The sequence below is a fragment of the Phaseolus vulgaris genome, chromosome 5 (assembly GCF_051622355.1).
Source record: "Phaseolus vulgaris cultivar YP4 chromosome 5, ASM5162235v1, whole genome shotgun sequence".
In the NCBI taxonomy this organism is placed as follows: Eukaryota; Viridiplantae; Streptophyta; class Magnoliopsida; order Fabales; family Fabaceae; genus Phaseolus; species Phaseolus vulgaris.
In genome coordinates this window covers 38,178,102-38,197,654 of record NC_143502.1, presented here as the reverse complement: position 1 = coordinate 38,197,654, position 19,553 = coordinate 38,178,102, and the positions used below count along the sequence as shown (strand labels likewise).

The following is a 19,553-nucleotide window of genomic DNA, read 5'->3' as shown; positions in this document are numbered from 1 at the left end:
TGGAAACACATGCGCGTAAATGCGCCTATGTATTTGTATTTTTTTCTTTTACTCAATTTTTATGATAATAGAAATTTAATATACATACAGAAATAATTTTAGATGAGTCAAAATTAAAAAACAAAGTGTAGAGAATGAGTAAAAATGGAGGTTATTTTATTTGATATGTGAGATTTTGTGTGAAAATGTGTCAGAGTATGCTCTCTCTTTCTCCTTGTTGTTGCTTTAAAAATTAAGAAAATGGTGGGAGTCATATAAAAACTATACATTAATATTAATTTAATTTTTTTTTTTTTTAAATAATTCATATGAAATGACAAACACTCAATTGTATTAATAAAATGTGATATATTAAATAAGGGTAAAATTGCAAAAAAATTATGGAGATAAAAAAAGGGGTTATAATGGAAAATCCTTTTTAGATAGGTGTAGATATTGAGTTTGGATTTACTCATTCAATTGAGTAGAACGTTGAAAATAATTAATATTAAAATGTTCTCTTTCTAGTGCATACTTGTATGTAATTTTTGTCATCCTTGTATATTTTTCTATATCTTCTCTTTCTTTTTAGGATAAATGTTACGTCACATATAAAAATTAATCGTATTTTAGATGGATAATCCTAGTAATATCAACAAAATTAAAATTAAAATGCCCACTGGAAAAAACAATTATAAATTATTATTATCATTTAACTTCGACTAGAATATGTGTTCTAATATGTCAAAAGCTCATATTACGAAATTTCGAAATGAAAATATGTTTATAGATTTTTTTTTCTGATTTTTTTTTTAATTAAAGAGAATAACACCATGATGCATAATATCCTAAATGTAATTACCCCAATAATAGTAATACTCTTTGAGGTAGAAACATTATAAAATTAAACTTTCATACAGTGTCAGGTAAAAAGTTTTATGCATAGAATTTATATAATTATAAACTTCACCGTTCCAGGTATGAACGGGTTATCATTACCCTATATGCAATTTTACAATTTTGGTTTTCTTGCACTCCAAAGCCTTTTTTTTACAATCAACGGCCCAATAGTCTTGGACAAAAAAAAACAAACAAACAAACAAACAAACAATAACTACCCAACCAATCACATCATGAACTGCATGAGTTTGTACCAAGCAATGCCACCACCACCACTACCACACTTTTCCCTCAATTTTTCCATTTCTTTGGCACAGGACGTAAACGGCGTCGTTACGCTACCTTCCAGTGTCGTGCAAGGGTTTCGCGGACACAGAAAGAAGTTCCTAGATCCAAGATCCACCAGATTCTTCTTCCTATCCAAACCTGAAACAACGCAGAATCATGAAATCAAAGATGAAATTAGTTTATCAACATAAGCCACGCAGTTTTATAAATTTTCATTTCAATAATTAGCGTAAATGAAACATCAAATTATTTTGAAAAATTGCATGTGATTGTTGAGACCTACTTTCTAGACTAAACTGTGAATAATGGAGGTCGAATTCGGAGGCTGTGTTGGCCGGCAAGATTGGGCGGCGACTTTCCTTCACGTACTGTCGCAGCGCCGCCACTATCAGGTCGCCGACGGTGGATTCCGGCGTCATCAGCAACTGCACTGGCGAGAGGCTTCTCTGCACGGCTACCTTCAGCAGCACCTTCGGCGGCTTTCTCCGTGGACAATCCGGCGTCGATCCGGCTACGCTTCTAAGGGATGGGAGATCGGGAACTGTTTGCGGACGGCGGAGCTGAGCGACGGACACGGCGGCCTGGGTGTGGAACGAGGACGATCTTCCCCGCCGGTGACCCTCATACTGCGCGTTACGGCTGCTCTTGGGGGTTGCCATGGAACAAACCTCACCGGATAGCAGCTCAGGAAAAAAAAAAGAGTAAAATAAAATACAGAGAGAAACGAAGGGCAGAGTGGGAATTTGAGATGCTCGTTATGGTTGCCACCGCGTCTGGCTGCGCCGCGCTACGCTGTGTTTTTTGGGTTTGTTGTTAACCTCAATCGGCGGTGGACGCCGACCGGGAGCTATCATAACGAGAAAGGTGTAACAATGAGGCAAAGAAGGGAGATAGAAAAGAGGGATTTGAAGAGTGAGGTTGAGTTTCTTTCATGCCAATTTATACTTCAACCAAACGGAATATAAGGGCTTTTTATAAGAAAGACTTCACTGGGTGTAGCCTGTTAAGGAAGTTTTCTTAGTGTTTGGCGGAGAACCGTGGTTTGAGGGCTGCAGCTTAAGACCCAATTTTTCAGCGACACGTGGCGGTATACGTTGCCGTTCAAAAGGATAAAATTTAAATGAATTTTTAGTGGAAAAAGTTGTTAGCGCTGCAACTGAAAGAACGTGGGAATATTAGGAAGCTTCGTTTCGAAATTTAAGGCATAAGTTTTTTATTCATTTACTTAGAGGCTCTTTCTATGCATACAAAATAAATTAACTTATTAGGAGAAATCGAGTACAGTACCTTAATGATAGAACATTTACACCACACTACATTTCCAATTATTATAATTTTTTTTATTTTATCTGAGAGACCTTGTTTGTACCATTATAAATATATTAAACACAGTGAAGATATTGATGTGCAGTTGTGCATGCATTCAATACACTGGTGGCAATTTTGAGTGGAATTTTTTTGATTAGAATGGTCAAAGTGCTTGGTAGCAGTGGTGCAGAAGATCTTGTTGTTGCTGTGTGCTCAAAGTGTGAGAGAGATGGTTTCTTGTTAGAGTTGTTTATTTTTCTGTGCTTGAAGAAGAACAATAAAAAAAAAAAGGTAAAATCATTTGATGCCATGACTCTTTCTTTATTGTTTTTATTAGAATCAATTTTTCTTTATAGAATCATTTAAAATTTTCATGTAAACAACAAAATCTATTCAGATGCTTGTTTAACAACCATAATCGATTTTAAAAAAATTTCAGAAATGATGCAGGTTGATTTTAGACAATTAATTATATAACTTTTAAAACTAGAACAAATTGATTTTGGTTTTTCTATAACTACATACAAAATCAATTTTGTTAACTTATAATATTTTCGGTTGTGTTTTCAGATTGGATGTTGGATATTGTGGTTGCAAAATCTGGTGATTCTTTGTTTGTGTTGATCATACTTCTTCTTATTCACCAGTATCCTTCACGTAAACTCATCGGTCTTTTCTTATTTTTATAATTGTATTTAGACTTTTCTTTATTAGGTTTTAATTTTTAAAAATATTTACATTTTTTTTCTATATGTTAATAGTTTTTATTTTCAATAAATGTATTTTTATATTTTTTATATGTGTTTATTGTTTATTTTTTTTATGTATTTTATCGTTTTTAATTTTTATAATGTATTTACATTTTATTTTTATTTTTATGTGTTTACTGTTTTATATTTTTTATTATCATGTCTTACTGTTTAGTTTTTTATTTTATGATTTTACTGTTTATATATATATATATATATTTATTTATTTATTATTATGTGTTATGTGTTTTCTTTATGTGTTTATTTTTTAAAAAAAATTTAGTAATTGTATTTAATTTTTTTAGGTGTTTACTGTTTTGTTTTTTTTATTTTTTATTTTTATTTTTAATTGTTATAAATGCATTTATATTTGTTATGTCTTTATTGTTTTTATTTTTTATAAATTTATTTACAATATTCTTATTCTTATGTGTTTACTATTTTTATGTTTTTATTATTATGTATTTACTGTTTAATTTTTTATTTTATGTGTTTATTGTTTTTAATTTATATATATATATATATATATATTTTGTTATTATGTGTTTATTGTTTTTAATTTTTATTATTAACAAGAAACTGTTTAATTTTTTTTATATGTTCATTGTTTCTAATTTTAATAATCTGAGTTTTTTTTAGGTTTTTACTGTTTTATTATGTATTTATTATTTTTAATTTTTATAAATATATTTACATTTTTTAAGTGTTTATTATTTTTAATTTTTATAAATGTGTTGGAGATCTATATCTACTTTGTAATAAAATGTATTTAATTTTTTTATGTTATGTGTTTACTTTTTTACATTTTTATTATTTGTTTATTGTTTTTAATTTTTTAATATGTCTTTACTGTTTAATTTTTTACTTTATATGTTTACTGTTTTTAATTTTTATAAATATGTGTTTTTTTTTCTTGTGTGTTTATGATGTTTACTGTTTTTACATTTTTTGTTATTATCTGTTTATTATTTTTAATTTTAATAATTGCGTTTACATTTTTTTAGGTGTTTACTGTTTTATTTATTTTTTATGTATGTATTGTTTTTAATTTTTATAAACATTTTTACATTTTACTATCTTTTATAAGTGTTTACTGTTTTTAATCTCTTAATATTTATTTACTGTTTCTATATTTATTATTATTATTATTTATTATTATTATTATTATTATTATTATTATTATTATTATTATTATGTGTTTACTGTTTAGTTTTTATATAAATGCATATGCAATTCATACTCAAAACAAGAAACTATAATTTACAATATTTCAAATTTTTTTATTTGAATTTATTTTAAAAAACTAATTCAAAAATATTTACAATATAGATTAGTAAAAACAAATTAAAACATAATATATTAATCAAAGTCGAACGAATCACGTCACTCAACATCGGTGACAAACCAAATGAACTAGTTACATTAAATATCAAAATAAAGAGACATGCAACAAATTAAGTAATTTTCTAAAAATTCGAATAACAGTCTATAAATCTGATAACTATGAGATAAATCAACTAATACTGTTTTATTAAAAATATGCACCTGTATAACCCATAAGCAAGATAGTCTACTATTAATATTATAAATAGACATTGTTACACAAGAGTAAGTTACATTTTTTTATCAATACATCAATCACTCTTATAGAGAGCACTTACTCGATCGTCGGATAATCTTTTGCAGGTTAACTTCCGACCGAATATTAAAGAGTGAGTACGAAAAAGAACGAGCGACTGAACACCGAGGACTAAATACAAAAAGGAATGACCAAAAAGATTAGAGACAAATGTTACAAGTCCGTACATGGTACTATCTAAACCCTTTCAATCTCTAGAAGTACACCTAATAAAAAAAAATCTTTTAATTCAAAGTAATATATGTTAAATGCAAAGTACTTTATTTTAATTATTTAATTATTTTTTTTTAAAAAGATTTACATTACATCACAACTGATAAAAATATGTTTAAGGAAGATAGTTATGAAAGAGATAATAAATATATTTTTGTTTATTAAAAATACATTGTGAATATTTTTTTTTAAAAATTTGCAAATAAAATATTTTGTTTCACTTATTATGTTACTTTGATTAAACACATCTTTAGCAACTATATATATTTTGAAGATTTTATTTTTTATAATTAATTGTTTTAGACAAAATTTATTACGTATGCAATGTGTTTATCTTATCGTCTACTACATACTATAGTTAAACAAAAAAACTATTACGCCATTCAAATTACAAATAAAACATTCATTTTAAATTTTGTTAAACAATTAACAAAGTCTTATTAAATGAACACGTAGATGTTTAGAGATTATGCTATATACTGCAATAACAGAAATCATTGTCAGAATATAAATCATCTACATTATCTTTATTATTTACTCCTCACATTATCTTTATCTTTTGATCAGACTCTCTAATAGATCATAAATCATTTAATTGTTGAGATTAGACATCAAAAAGCTTTTATCACGACCATTTTTAACTTGTCACTACTTGTGGTTATATGCATGACTCTTTCAATAGCATCTAATCTTTGCCTTTCAGAAAAATAATTGCATAAAATCTGCACGTAAGGATTAATATTAATAATATGTTGAGCGTTTTTTCATTTAGTCAATTTAGTTTACATTCAAGTTTGCTACTTTGCACAAACATTGTGAGTTTAAAATTGACAAATTTGCGTAAACATTTAATTTAGTAAGCATCCTCCATTAAGGATTGTCGATAAATTTACATACAAAATATAAGTAACAAACGAGGTTAAAAATAATATAATTATATTAATTTAAAATATTCTTTATCCTGTTAGTTGTGTCATTACTAAACTAAGTACAGTTATTGACAAAACTAAAAAAAAGTCATTCCAAAAATAACAAAAGCTTTTACAAAGACTAAAATAAAAAGTCATTACTACTTACTTAGAAAAGACAAAAAAAGAAGTCAAATGAAAAAATTGTTACATTTAAAAGAACAAAAACGTAAATTGAAAACTATACTTTATGGACAAACTTCCATTAAACCTTACGCCTCTAAATATGATGGACCAAATGAAAATATCTATAATGTATAGAGTAAAGGAAAAACATTCAAGTCCTCTAACGATGAAACTGATATTCCTTCTCAAGAATATTACTGGTTATATATCTTTTACCCGAGAGTGATTGCATGGAAAACAACAGCCAAAATATTGAATAAGAGAATCTGCTAACATGGAGGTAGAGTTTATGAACATATTCTTCGGGCTCATATATCTGACACTTTCAAGTCTTGATTATAATGATTAGAGATCACCTCAATCCCTCGTACCCAAATCAATTTACAAGGTATAATGCTTCATACAACAATCAACCTCAGATTCTTTACCATGAAGTTGTGACAATTTACCGATGAACTTATTATTCCAGCAGGTCTTGCTCATTTTCCAAATCCCATACAACAATTCTTCCATCCAATCCTATTCAATGTGTAGGCATTAGCAAAAGCAGCCTTTTCGAGACTAACATTATCAGCACAAAACAATAACAAAAATTCATATGACCATCATTCTCCACTAACCTGACGTGCTGAAACGCCTTATCATTGTGTCATGATCCCCAAGAGGCATAATACAACTACAGAGTCCAAAAATCAAGCCAGTCGTTAGCATTTTATATGAACTAAGTTGCCTGAACCCCACTGTCACTGTTGCAGGTAGTACAGGCATAAAAATTGAACAGAACAATGGAAACCGCTACAATATTGTAGAATTGAAAAAGCTAGCATTTTACAAAGAAAATACGTAACAACCAATCACATTTGGAGAAAGTACGGATCCTGAAGGAGACATACTTTATACAGTTCTCATGAACAGTTCCACGAGTTCTTGAAGTTTCAACTGCATCGTTGTTCACTCCAAGCTTTGATTGGCCATAAAACTTACCAAATGCTTCAGAGAACTGATTAAAAGACATAATTTAACAAATGAAGAAAATAGTAAAACACCAGTTAATAACATATATAGAAATACTACAAGAATAAGCGAAATATCTACAAGCCTACAACTTATGACCTTGTGCGAACCTATCTCAAGCTTGATTCAGCTGTCATAGTTCACATTACAATGAGGTTTAGATAATAAGGAAAATATTTAATTACATTTTTCGTCTCTTGATAAACAAATGTGTAAATTATGTCCCTCACTATTTTTTTTTGTTCCAGTAAAATATTAAAGAGTTAAGTTGATGCATTGATACGAGGAGTAGATGACAGAAAACCAGTTAAGGTGGGTTGGATGGACACGTGCAAAATGGCCAGCGGTAGCACCAATGCAGAAAGTAGATCACATTGTGGTAGCTAGGCAGGTGTAGGGGTGCTTTAGTCAACGATGGATCAGTTAGTTTTATATTGGACAATTTCTTTATAACCAGCGTCTTTGCTTTTAAAAGACTAACCTTTCACAGCTATCTTGTGTTGCAATTTACTATAACAACATTCTAATATTCTGATTTTAGCAGTAGGTTAACCCGTCCTAAAGGATATACATCATCTGCTAATTGTACTTTCCCGTTTTCTCTAAAATAAAATTTCATTTTTATTAAAATATGTCAACTTTCTTATGCATGTTTCTGGGTAGGTAAAAACAACTTTCTTTTATTAATTTGTGGAGTTCAGCTAAATGCTGGCACGATGAGAGTATCTTCATTAGACATCAAAATAGAAGTTATGATCCCCTCAAGCTGACAGCATTATTTGTTGCTGACATTTCTTTTTTTTATCTTTCCAGTTTGACAAAATCTAAATGTGTTAGGAACTTAGGAAGATCAGGAATTTTCAAGTTCGCCATTACTATTAATGAAATTAATTTCCAGCAGGAGATTCATGTTTCTCATAGCTGAATACTGAATAATCTTTTGCAAGAAATTCAGTTACCTGTGAGCCATATCTTGATCCAGAAGATACTGCTTTCCGTTCCCCCAGATATCTGACAAAACTCCTATAGAATAAAAAAAAAACACATCCAAAGATTCAAAAAAATAAATGAGGAACCAAAACAAACACTTTTTTCCACCTAGAAAAATAATTAAAAGCATCATTATGTACAGATGAAAAAACACAATAATTCTATCTCTATTAGAAAATAGAAATATAGCATACAAATTGGCCTAAGTCACGTTGATAAGGAAAATCTTAAAAGCACAAATATCTGAATTTACACGTACCAAATTCCCCTTTCATCTGCCGCAAAAACCATTGGGTTGCAATCAAATCCTACACCTATCACTTTTCTCTCAGAAACAAATAGTACCTGAAAACATGTCATACACCAGTTCCAAAAAAAATCAGTAAATATGCAAAAAAGACAATGGGAAACTAAAAATAGATAGACAGGGTGGATGCTGACCCACATCACGGAGGGGCAAATCACGGAACACAACATTTTGGGCCAAAGGAGAAGGACCAACATCATCAACAAAATATATCATAGAATTATGACCTGTACAATATTAACAAATACAGTTGGTCTGTTAGAATTTTGTAAATATACTAATGGTGGACATTAAGATTAATTAAATTGAGTCTATATCTATGTTATTAGCTTAAAATAGTGTAACTAAATATTTTGTAATTATGTCAAAATTTTGTAAATATGCTCTTCTCCCATAAATTCAATAGCTCCATTGTAGTCTAAGGACACGGAATTTATCCTATGCTCTCTTGTTTCTCTCTGTCTCAACATAGCCAAAAGTAAAAGACACAAAGAAACTTGATAAAATACAATAATTTCATAAGATTCCGTTATTTTATATAAAAGCCCAATATTTTATTTTAATATAATTAGTCGACAAATGCATTTGTGCGTCATGAAAACCTAAAATACCTGATGATATCAAATAATTTATACATAATATTCTTCTTTTATAAATGATGATAACTCAACCTCAGCAGAAGCATCTAACTTGCAGCTATAATCTTAAGCTAGCACAGGGTAACCATCCAGAGGAAAGAATTTCCTCACCTACATATGCTAGAGTATTGCCACTTGGCGACCACTTGACTCCAAATGTCCAAGACGACGAGAGATCAAGCTGAACAATCAGCTGTGGACAACAAAAACAGTATTAGCAGAAGATACACTTGGCCAACATGTCTTTTCATTTCATATATGTCAACTTTCTTCTGTTTTCTAGGAGATAGAAGAAAAAAATGTTAACTGGAAAACTAATTATCAGTTCATTATTATAATCTTATACAAATCATTTTTTTTTCAGCAGCATTCAGTCACCGATCAGATGCTAAAATATATAATTCCAGACATCAAACCTTTACCAAGTCTTCTTTTAAAATAATATCATTTCAACTTTTACAATCAACAACAGGTAAATAGTATATCCACAGGATATTTAACAGGCTTCACAAGCAATGTATTTATTGCAACATGTATGCAAATTATCTTACATCAAGCTGATCATAAATATAAAAGATTCACATGTGGAATAAGAGTTAAAATTGAACCTCTCCAAATTTTGAATCTGATGAAGTACCCTTTTTTGAATCCCTGTGCCAATTCAACATTTAAACTTGAATGATATAAAAACATAAACAGAAAAAGTCGGCCCCAATCAAAGATCCTTTTATCATACTTTGCATCAACGCCTTTAATAAGAGTGGAGAATACTCGGCATTTCCCATCTGTAGATGTTGTTGCGAGAAGAATCTGCAGTTCAAAGAAAAACAAAGATGTTGTGCATTGGATTTTTTTCACATCACATAACAAATATATTTCAGAACACAGTTATCAATGTTATATAGAAAACACAATTATCTGAATTTTGACCCCAAAACTAATAATTTAACAGGCCAAGACGTTAGCTGGGTAAAACATTAGAGGAAAAAGGAATTAAACAGAAATACAGGAGATAAATAGATATCATATCATATATTTAAAATATATTATTACATATAAATCATAATAGCAAACAACAAATATGGCCATATGAAAAAAAAGCCTAATTAAAGAATTTTTTAGCAAGCAAAGCAAGTGCAACCTAAAGAGCTGACTTGGTATACAAAAAAGGCTTTCAATAACTACTATAAAATAAATAAAAACACTTGTGTATATTTATTGAATATATATATATATATATATATATATATATATATATATATATATATATGCATGTACATGAGAAAGACAGGCTAACATTATCTGGATGCCAAGAAACACTAGTCACTGAAGACTCATGTCTTTTCCTGATAAGTTTGCTGACCCACCTGCAAAGTAGATACATAAAATGAAGAAATAAACAATGAAAAGAAAAGAAAGTTCCTATAACTATTCTGAAATCTAATGTTCCAATTATCTTAACTATGTGTCCACAGGAAGGACTGGGCCGGGTCATGAAAGCGGTGGATTGGATTGAGTCAATTAAGGTTTGGGAAATACTATTTTCCTCCAACCAGATCCAAATTCAACCCACTCATGAGTGAACTAGTGGGTCTGTCACATAATAAGAAAATTTTCACATGACAATTGCTAAAATAATACCAAGATACAAATGGAGAATTCATTACAATAACAACTCTAACAAACGTCAACTTAAATCCCAAATTAACTAGAAAGTAGCATACCTCCTCAATTTGAATTATTAAAGGCAAGATTTATGAACAAGTTAAGGACATGACCAAGCCATTCTATGAAGCACAGACACAGCTCTTCAATTCAATGCTGTCCCCATGTTTGACGCTAACACACATACAACATCTATACATTCTGTCAGACAATGTTGAAGGGTCAAATTTAAAAAACGTTTTTTTGTGGGTCTCACTACCTTAGTGATGACAGACACGGTGAAAGTACCTATTAGTCATGGTGGAGTTACTAGGGGAAAGTCAAAATGCAGGTAACACATTTAACGAGGTTAAAACCACCGAAATGACAAAAACAACCACGTTAGATACATTTCCTTTTCTTGTAGCCAAGATGCTAAAGGACCCGGGAATTAAAGTGCAAGGAAACAAAGACAAACCAGTTGTTCTCCTGCTCATAGTAGCATATACAAATAGTTTTGGCTCCACTCCCCACTGCAAATTTGTTTTCTGCAAAAAAAAAATTTGGAAATGCATCATAACCTTAACTTATAACTTTAACAACAATTTACAAAATAGTTAACAAAAAAGGTTTAGACAATTATTCTAGGAAAACCACAAAAAAGGGATATTACAAAGAAGGTGAAAGCACCTGAGTAAGAAAGAACAAAAGTGGCACCTTGAAGGATCAAACCTCCGAACATTAACATTACACCCAAGACTTGGGCGGGTAAAAATTTGATTGAATATAAAATTGCACCAGACATGCACGACAAGGGCATAACTGAAGTTGGCTTATGATAGCCTCTTAGTCATTACATCTTCCAATAACTGCAAGCTAATTGTGCAAAGGGTGGTGAAGGAAGCAATGCTTTCACTCCTACATATTTTAAATTATGGGATGACTTGAAACAAAAATTTCCTTATCTAACTCTAGAAGGTGGACAACTCATAACTTTCGGAGTAATTATTTTCCCTGCATGAACTTTCATGAATATATAAACATACCTCTACTTAAGAAGAGAAGCATAGAGAAAATGAACCATAGCAGCATGCTTAATACCTTTTGGACTCCATTGAACACAAAGAGCAGCACGGTTTAGTCTAAGGATAACAAGAGTTGGCACCCATTCTGATTCTTCAAGGTTCCAGACATATCTACAAAGAACACGTGGTTTTAAATCTAAACTTGTTATTATGTATTGTGTATATATAAAAAATGCAATGTTAAAAAGTCACCAAGACCTAGGGTGACAGGTCTAATGTTCTAAATCACAAGGGCACTCACGAATTCCGATCATGGGATGCAGTAACTATTCTATTTGATCTTGCACTCCAGTCTATCCCAGAAATTACCTGGTCATGCTGAGAAAAAAGGCCAAGAAATGAAACTATTCACTAAATCTCCAACCAAATTAGTTAATCCATTATAAACAGAAATGGATTAGAAAAAGAAAGTCAATCATTATATTATTGGCATCAGAGTTGACTTCATGGACAAAGAATCAAATGATATTAAAGACACATATAGTAGTTCATAGAACAATATGATATACACTAAAAATATAGTACAACTCATTGCTTGAAAATTGCATTCATTCTTACTGCCAGTCCAATCATTTCTGACAATCAAACTTAACTTTTTAATCACTAAGCATAAAAAATATCAGTTTTACACATCTTCTACCGTGATCAAATCCAGAAGCAAGAGTACACAATTAATAACGTTATTTTAATTAAAAAAAGGAGGAATATTAGCATACTACCTTTTGAAGTACGTACACCTTTTCCCATTTGTCTTCAACCAACCTATAGATGTGCACTTCATTACTGTTTGGGCATAAAGCGACCACTACAATGGGAGATAAACATATTATAAATATAATACTTTAAAAAAAACAAAAGCAGTAATAATATGCCTTAAAGACAATAAAAAGTAGATTTGTTAATCTTAGAATATAATACGATACAAGAAATGTTAAAATGTTTGCATATCATATTAAAGAAATAGTAAAACTGTCAATATTATATTTGCATGAGAAAAGAAAATGTTGAAGCATCTTAAATTATTTCCACCGTTTGATAAGCTTTATAACAATTGTCTTGAGACAAAATCACCAGTTTGGTCCAAAACAACAACTTAAAATAAATTTCCTAATATTAATGCATTAGCAACTAGCACCTAAATATCAGAAAATATGCACACTATAAATCTGCTAATTGAGATCAAACTTCCAAGTTCAAACATATTTTGATTACACATTTCATGATCATAGCTGTCAACCGTGAAAGGCGCTATAAAAGGATGGTAGATAACGTGATGGCAACTATACCCCTTACCAAATAGTAATAAAAAAAGGATATTCAAAATCAAAGTCATATCCATATTTAATACATCACGGTCAAAAAGAATAAGACAGTGGGGGATTGAGTGACAAAATGTGTTCGGGTCACCAGAGAATGAGTGGATGGCCATAGGAAACGCATGATTGAGAAAACACAAGACTTGGTAACCAGAAATACTAGTAAATGCTGACAATGACCATAGAACTGCCAGCAATCGATGGACTTGAGCTCATGAGGGTAGATGAGACAAGCATGGGTTGTCAAACAGAAATGATTGCACAGGAAGAAAGGAGGGTATTCCACATTCTAAAGCCAAGTGGAATATGATAAATATTGGAGACTTCACATTGACTAGTGTTATGACTATGATCAAATATATTAGTGACTTGCAAGCTTCAAATTTCAAGTTAATCTTGTAAGTTGTGTTTACGTTGAAAATCCTATATCAACTAGTGGTATGAATAAATAGAGGGATGCAATCATTTCTTACAAACCAGTTTTATGAGATTAAATTAACCTAAAACTCTTTTTGAGATTAAAAATATCATAATAATAAGGTTGGAAAGGTCCAAAAATGGGGCTTTACCCTCCATGTGCAAAATAGCAATACGTATAGTAGCAATTTTAGTTGAATATTGCAATGTAACACGCGTGATATTAAAGAGCTCCAAAACCTTCCATTTTATGAACATTTTAGCATTGGATTGAGCGCTTACCACTGGGTCAAAAGTTATAACTGATAGTTAGGACAACTCATTCTACTTAAAAAGTGTAAATGCCCAAGCACAACAATTCGATTATAACTTGACTCACCCGATTTATACAATGGGACAATTGATGTCACCTATAACAACTCTCCCCTTGGGCAATTGTTCCACTAGGAATCAAACTCCTCGATTGTGACTTGACCCTCTTGACCTACTCCATAGAACAATTGTGCAACTTGTAATAATCTCCCCCTTGAACAATTGACCCACTGATGAAAATCGAACTCGTGGCCTTGACTCTAATATCAATTGATGGATCGAGTGCTTATCATTTCGCCAAAAACTATAACTCGATTGAGACTTGTCCCACCTGGCCTCTATCACGGGACAATTGATGTCACTTGCAACATTTAGGTCACACAAATCTGGACGATTTCAACCATCCAAACAAAACTTATTGCTCAACCTCCTAACTCCTCCCCTTCCCATGTCAACAAATTCCACATTGCACACTACAACTTCTAGTACCTCTCACTCAAGTTCTTCAAACATCCTATGCTCTGCTTTGGGTCCACAACTTAGTGCCTCTCTCTAAAGTTTACAATAATATAACCGAGTGAATTTTCCTTCTTTTTTTTTTTTTTTTTGATCAGCATGAATTTTCCTTCTTAAACAATAACATTCTCCCACCATCACAAAGCAGACTAGCCTGTGCAAAACTCAAATAAATTCAAATCACAAACGAAATTACTCAAGCTGATCCTCAAAACGATCAAACAAGCTACACAACTTCCCTAGGCACTTAAACACACTAAAATGAACAATTTTCCAACTTTCAGGAACCAAAGGCTTCCTAAATAAAGTTAAAGAAAACATCAACACTCGACACGTAGTGATTATCAGCTTCGCCATCGAACAATGTTCGTGCAGAACGTTTCCATTTTCGACTAACCACAGCCTCAGTTCGATTTCAAATGAAAAGCTCAAAAGAAAATTAAAAAAATCAGATCCAATCAAAATCGCATCTACAAAATCAGAAAACTCCACGTTCCATCGACGAACAGAACATATCAAATTCAAACCACCGCCGAATCGGATTTCCTAAAATTAGTAGAAGAAAAAGCGAAAGGCGAACTCTGTTCTCCCTCGAAACAGAAAATTTCTGTTGGAATCCAAAACGAAAAAAAATAAAGAATCGGAATAGAGAGAGAGAAGGAGGATAATTACTAGATTGATCGGCGCTCCAGGCGTGGCAAGTGATGCATTGCGCGAATTGGTGAACCGCCATGACCACCATTATTTCTCTTTCTATCTTGTGCAATGAGTGAAACAGAACGAGATCTGGCGGTGAAGTGGAGTGAACAGGGTGAGTTAGGGGTTGTTTGTGTATGAACTAGGTTTTTAATCCGTGTAATGCACGGAAAATAAGTATTATTAATATCAGGGAAACACAAGACCCACTTCCGTTTGTGTGTCTTTTACGATCATAAATTGATTAATTATTATTTTTCTTCTTGTTCGAATTTTTTTTTCAAGTTTTTTTTCTTTTTTTATTGATGTTCTGAAATTTTCATTGATGTTCTGGTATTGGAGAGTGTGATGATTTTTTTCTTTCATTGATGATTTTGGGATTAGAGGATGTGATGATGTTCACTTTGTTAAAATGAAATGGAGATGGTGATTGGAAACACAGGTTGAAGAAAGATTGTTTTACAAAAAAATATAGTTGTTTAAAATAAAGTGAAGAGGATGATTAGAAATAGAAGTGGAGATGGTGATTAGAAATATAAGTTATTTCATTTAATATGTGAGATTTGAATTTGATGTGAGAGCTTAATGTATTCTTTCTCTTTCTTTCGTTCTCTTTCTTGTTGCCTTAAAATAAAGAAGTAAGGAAATAGTGAAAAATTAGGTTGTATATAAAAAATGTTAATATTAATTTAAAAATAATTTTATTTTTTAAGTAATTCATATGAAATGAAAAAAATACTTCATTATACTAATAAAATGAAATATATTAAATAAAGGTAGAATCAGAAAAAAATTATGTAAACAAAAAAGATAAATCTCTTTATATATTGGTATAAATATTAATAAATAAATAAATTACAAAGTAAATATTAATACATGAAAAAAAAAATCAGCATATATGGATAAAGAAACCAAACATACTAAAATTAATATAAACAATGCATAAACATAAATAGTATACTAAAAAAATAAATTGTTAAATATAAAAAAACTAACACAAATTTTGTCTATTAACGTCTTTTTAAAAAATAATCTTATTTTCTTTTTTTGAAGTTTTTAACATAATGAAATTCTTCCATGTCGTTCGAAGGTTTGTTGGTTTACATTACGGGTTTTCTTTTACTATTTTGTATAAAAATATAATTTATATATATATATATATATTAATTTATTTTTTTGAATTTTTATTTAAGTAGAACATTAAATAATTTAAGTTTTATATTTATTTAGGATTTTAAAAAATTTAGAATTTTTATTTCTTTGAGATTACTATTTAAGTAGAAAATAAAATAATCTAGGTTCGTATTTATTTAGAATTTTGTAAAACTTAAAAAAAAATCTAAAAACAACATTAAATAATTTAGTATATGAATTTATTTAGAATTTTGATTAATTTAGGAATTTTATTGATTTTTTATTTTTATTTAAGAATAATATTACAAATTTTTGGATTTCTATTTAGGATTTTGAAAAACTTATAAATGTTATTTATTTTATATTTTTATTTAAGTAGTAAATAAAATAATTTTGGATTTTGTATATATTTTAGATTTTTAAAAACTTTTAGGATTTGTGTTTATTTAAGAATTTAGATATTTTAGAATTTTTATTTATTTCAAATTTTTATTAAGTATAATATTAAATAATCTAAAATTATTGTTTATTAATATTTTGAATAATTTAATAATTTTATTTATTTTAGATATTTTATTTAACTATAACATTAAATAATTTAGGAATTTTATTCGTTGTAAAATTTTATTTAAGTATAACATTCAGGATTTAAGATTCGCATCTATTTATAATTTTAAATAATTTAAAAAATTTATTTATTGTAAATTTTTATTTAAGTATGATATTCAATAATTTAAGATTTGTATTTATTTATAATTTTAAATAATTTAGGTATTTTATTTATTGTAAATATTTATTTAAGTATAACATTAATTTAGGATTTGTATTTGTTTAGAATTTTAAATAATTTAAAAAAAATTATTTTAATTTAATTATGATATTAAATAATTTAGATTTTATATTTATTTAGGATTTTAAAATTTTTAAAAATATTATTTATTTTAGATTATTATTTAAATAAAAAAATAATAATTTAGGGTTCGTATTTATTTAGAACTTTGAAAAACATATAAATTTAATTAATTTATATTTTTTTTTAAGAAAAAGATTAAATAATTTTGGAATTTTATTGATTTTAATTTTTTTTAAGAATGTTATTAAACGTATACTTATTTAGGATTTAGAAAAACTTATAACTCATTTTCAATTTTAACATTTGACTTTCTCAAATATAATTGAAAATAATTTCTATTTAATTTGAATAGAAATGGTGAGTTTGTACTTCTCATAAAATTATTCATACTTTGAGAGGAATTAGAGAAAAGCACTCCTTAAAATTAAATTAATTACTACTTAAGGCTAACATCATTTTTTTATTATGCCAAAGGTTTTACTTTACGTTTGGATTAAGAATTTTAATGTTTACAGTATACTCAGATACATTAAATTTAAATTGATTTTATTTTAAATTATTTATTTTTCACATGTTTTATTTGAATAAGGTAATTGATAATTTGAATTTAGTGAATTTGAATTTCACATTTATAAATAAATAATTTCAATTACTGTAAAAATTTATTTAAGTATTAAACAAATTTTAATAATTTTTTTAAAAAAATCTTCATATTTTCTACTCAATCTTAATTTATGTTAATTTTCTCTAAAAGTTTATTAAGATTTTTATCAATTAACATTGACAGTCACTGTTTGTTCTATGTTGTGAATTTCATTAATTATATGGGTTGAGCGTGAAATAACCTTTAAAATATACTCAATATACCATAATTATATCTATTCATTTTCTTAATTTAAAATCTATATTTATAGAAATACTAATTTGTGTTTATACTGTAGTATTTATTAAAATAAAACATTTTTCTTTCTCTATGTTTCAAACTATCTGAAAACAAATTATTCTTCAATTGTTAACTGCTATGTTTTGAAAATTAATTTAGTGAGCAACAAAGCTTATTCAAATTGAAATATAATTAAGAAGATGTTTTACAAAAAATATAATTAACGTAGATACCAGATTTTATTAGAAATTCATTCAGTTTTTTAATAATTTAGTAATGCATATTAAGTGATCACTTTAAAAAATGAAATTCTTTTATTTTAAAAATGTTAAAAAATTAAATAGAAAAAACTAAAAAAAAAAAAAAACTCAATTTTATTAGAGCCAGGTTTCGATCCTGGGACCTGTGGGTTATGGGCCCACCACGCTTCCGCTGCGCCACTCTGATTTGTTGAAATACAACTCGCATTAATTCTATTTACTGTATTACTTATTTTAAATTTTAAAGAAAAAATGACTAAAATAAGAAAGAGAAATTTGAGGTTTGCAAAAGCAATTGTTCTAAAATTTGAAAATATTGTTGGGCCCTTAATTTTTTATAAGCACACTCCCTAAATTCCGATATATTCTCATGGGTACTAAAACTTTACATTGTTTATAAATAAATATCTTAAACTTTAATTGTTCCTTAAGCTTGATCTCCTTTTCAAGATAACCACCTTAATTCAATTTCATCTTAATTAATTCTAAAAATTATTTTTGTTTATTTTAATGATTATAAAAGAAGAAAAATATGATTTGACTATTCACATTTAACTTAAATATGTTGGGAAAACACTATTTATAAAAAGCTATAATTTTATAAGAATTAATTAGAATAAAATTTAAATTTTAGGTGTTTGTTTACAAAATAGTTCAATTTAAGGATCAATTAAAGCAAAATTAAAATACAATATATCTATTCATAAAAGGAATAAAATTTGACAATCTAATTTAATAGAATTAAAGTTTAGGATCTATTTAATAATGGAGTAAAACTTAGGAGAGTTAACAATACATTTTCCCTTTTTATTTCAGTGAAATGAGGTGAGCAAACATTGCAAAGTGTTTCTGAATGACAAATTTTATTTATTCAGCATATTATATTTGTTTTAATTGATTTTATTTAACTTCACTTTACATTGCTATTTTATAGATACTTTTATAACCCATATTATTATTATTATTATTTTTAATTCTATAAATTTAAAAAAAAAATATTTTAAGTAAAATTTATATTAAGACAAAACATTTTTATTACTTTTCTTATTTCTTTAGTTTTAAAGCACATTTTGTTTCTTGCAAATTTTTATTTCTACCAATTTTAAAATTTATTACACTTTTTTTTTCAAATCCATTTACTCACAACGCTTTATTTGTTTATGATTTTTAACTTATTATTCAACAATTAGTTACCTATCAACTTACATCTTTCCTTTTCAAATTATATTTATATTTCCATATTTTGCTGTTACTTCACTTTTCCTTGAAATTTATTTTTCGTATAACTTTTTACATTTTTTTTGCCATTTTCTTGTTA

The 19,553-nt window shown here is 28.4% G+C and overlaps 2 protein-coding genes across 5 annotated transcripts; both read right to left on the bottom strand.

Moving 5' to 3' along the window:
- Window positions 1–901: 901 nt before the first annotated feature.
- On the bottom strand, window positions 902–2,137 carry LOC137835660 (uncharacterized protein At4g22758). The gene is made up of 2 exons (XM_068644262.2): window positions 1,451–2,137; window positions 902–1,305 (listed from the first exon to the last, which is right to left on the bottom strand). Exons 1-2 carry the CDS (start codon window positions 1,824–1,826, stop codon window positions 1,106–1,108), a joined length of 576 nt encoding a protein of 191 aa, XP_068500363.2. The 5' UTR covers window positions 1,827–2,137; the 3' UTR covers window positions 902–1,105.
- A 4,183-nt stretch (window positions 2,138–6,320) lies between these two features.
- LOC137835659 (actin-related protein 2/3 complex subunit 1B) lies at window positions 6,321–15,586 on the bottom strand. Of its 4 annotated transcripts, none has more exons than XR_016520918.1 (15): window positions 15,082–15,586; window positions 12,568–12,653; window positions 12,090–12,166; window positions 11,865–11,959; window positions 11,242–11,311; window positions 10,417–10,486; window positions 9,856–9,929; window positions 9,728–9,770; window positions 9,231–9,312; window positions 8,616–8,708; window positions 8,434–8,519; window positions 8,144–8,207; window positions 7,064–7,170; window positions 6,791–6,846; window positions 6,321–6,689 (listed from the first exon to the last, which is right to left on the bottom strand). XR_016520918.1 is itself a non-coding variant. In XM_068644261.2 (15 exons), the coding sequence occupies exons 1-15, from the start codon at window positions 15,149–15,151 to the stop codon at window positions 6,631–6,633; spliced, it is 1,128 nt and encodes a 375-aa protein (XP_068500362.1). In that variant the 5' UTR covers window positions 15,152–15,545; the 3' UTR covers window positions 6,321–6,630. The 4 variants fall into 4 exon arrangements, 2 of the variants coding, with proteins under 2 accessions (XP_068500362.1, XP_090158336.1); XR_016520919.1 differs by having other exon boundaries at window positions 11,454–11,959; window positions 15,082–15,262; XM_068644261.2 differs by having other exon boundaries at window positions 8,620–8,708; window positions 15,082–15,545.
- Between the last annotated feature and the right edge of the window lie 3,967 nt (window positions 15,587–19,553).

Coding starts and splice junctions, on each gene's coding strand:
- LOC137835659 (XM_068644261.2), bottom strand. CDS start 15,151: ATGGTGGTCATGGCGGTTCACCAATTCGCGCAATGCATCACTTGCCAC. Junction 8,520..8,619: donor GTGATTTGCCCCTCCGTGAT/GTGGGTCAGCAT, acceptor ACATGTTTTCAG/GTACTATTTGTTTCTGAGAG. Junction 6,847..7,063: donor GTTCATGAGAACTGTATAAA/GTATGTCTCCTT, acceptor TGGACTCTGTAG/TTGTATTATGCCTCTTGGGG.
- LOC137835660 (XM_068644262.2), bottom strand. CDS start 1,826: ATGGCAACCCCCAAGAGCAGCCGTAACGCGCAGTATGAGGGTCACCGG. Junction 1,306..1,450: donor TTCACAGTTTAGTCTAGAAA/GTAGGTCTCAAC, acceptor GCGTTGTTTCAG/GTTTGGATAGGAAGAAGAAT.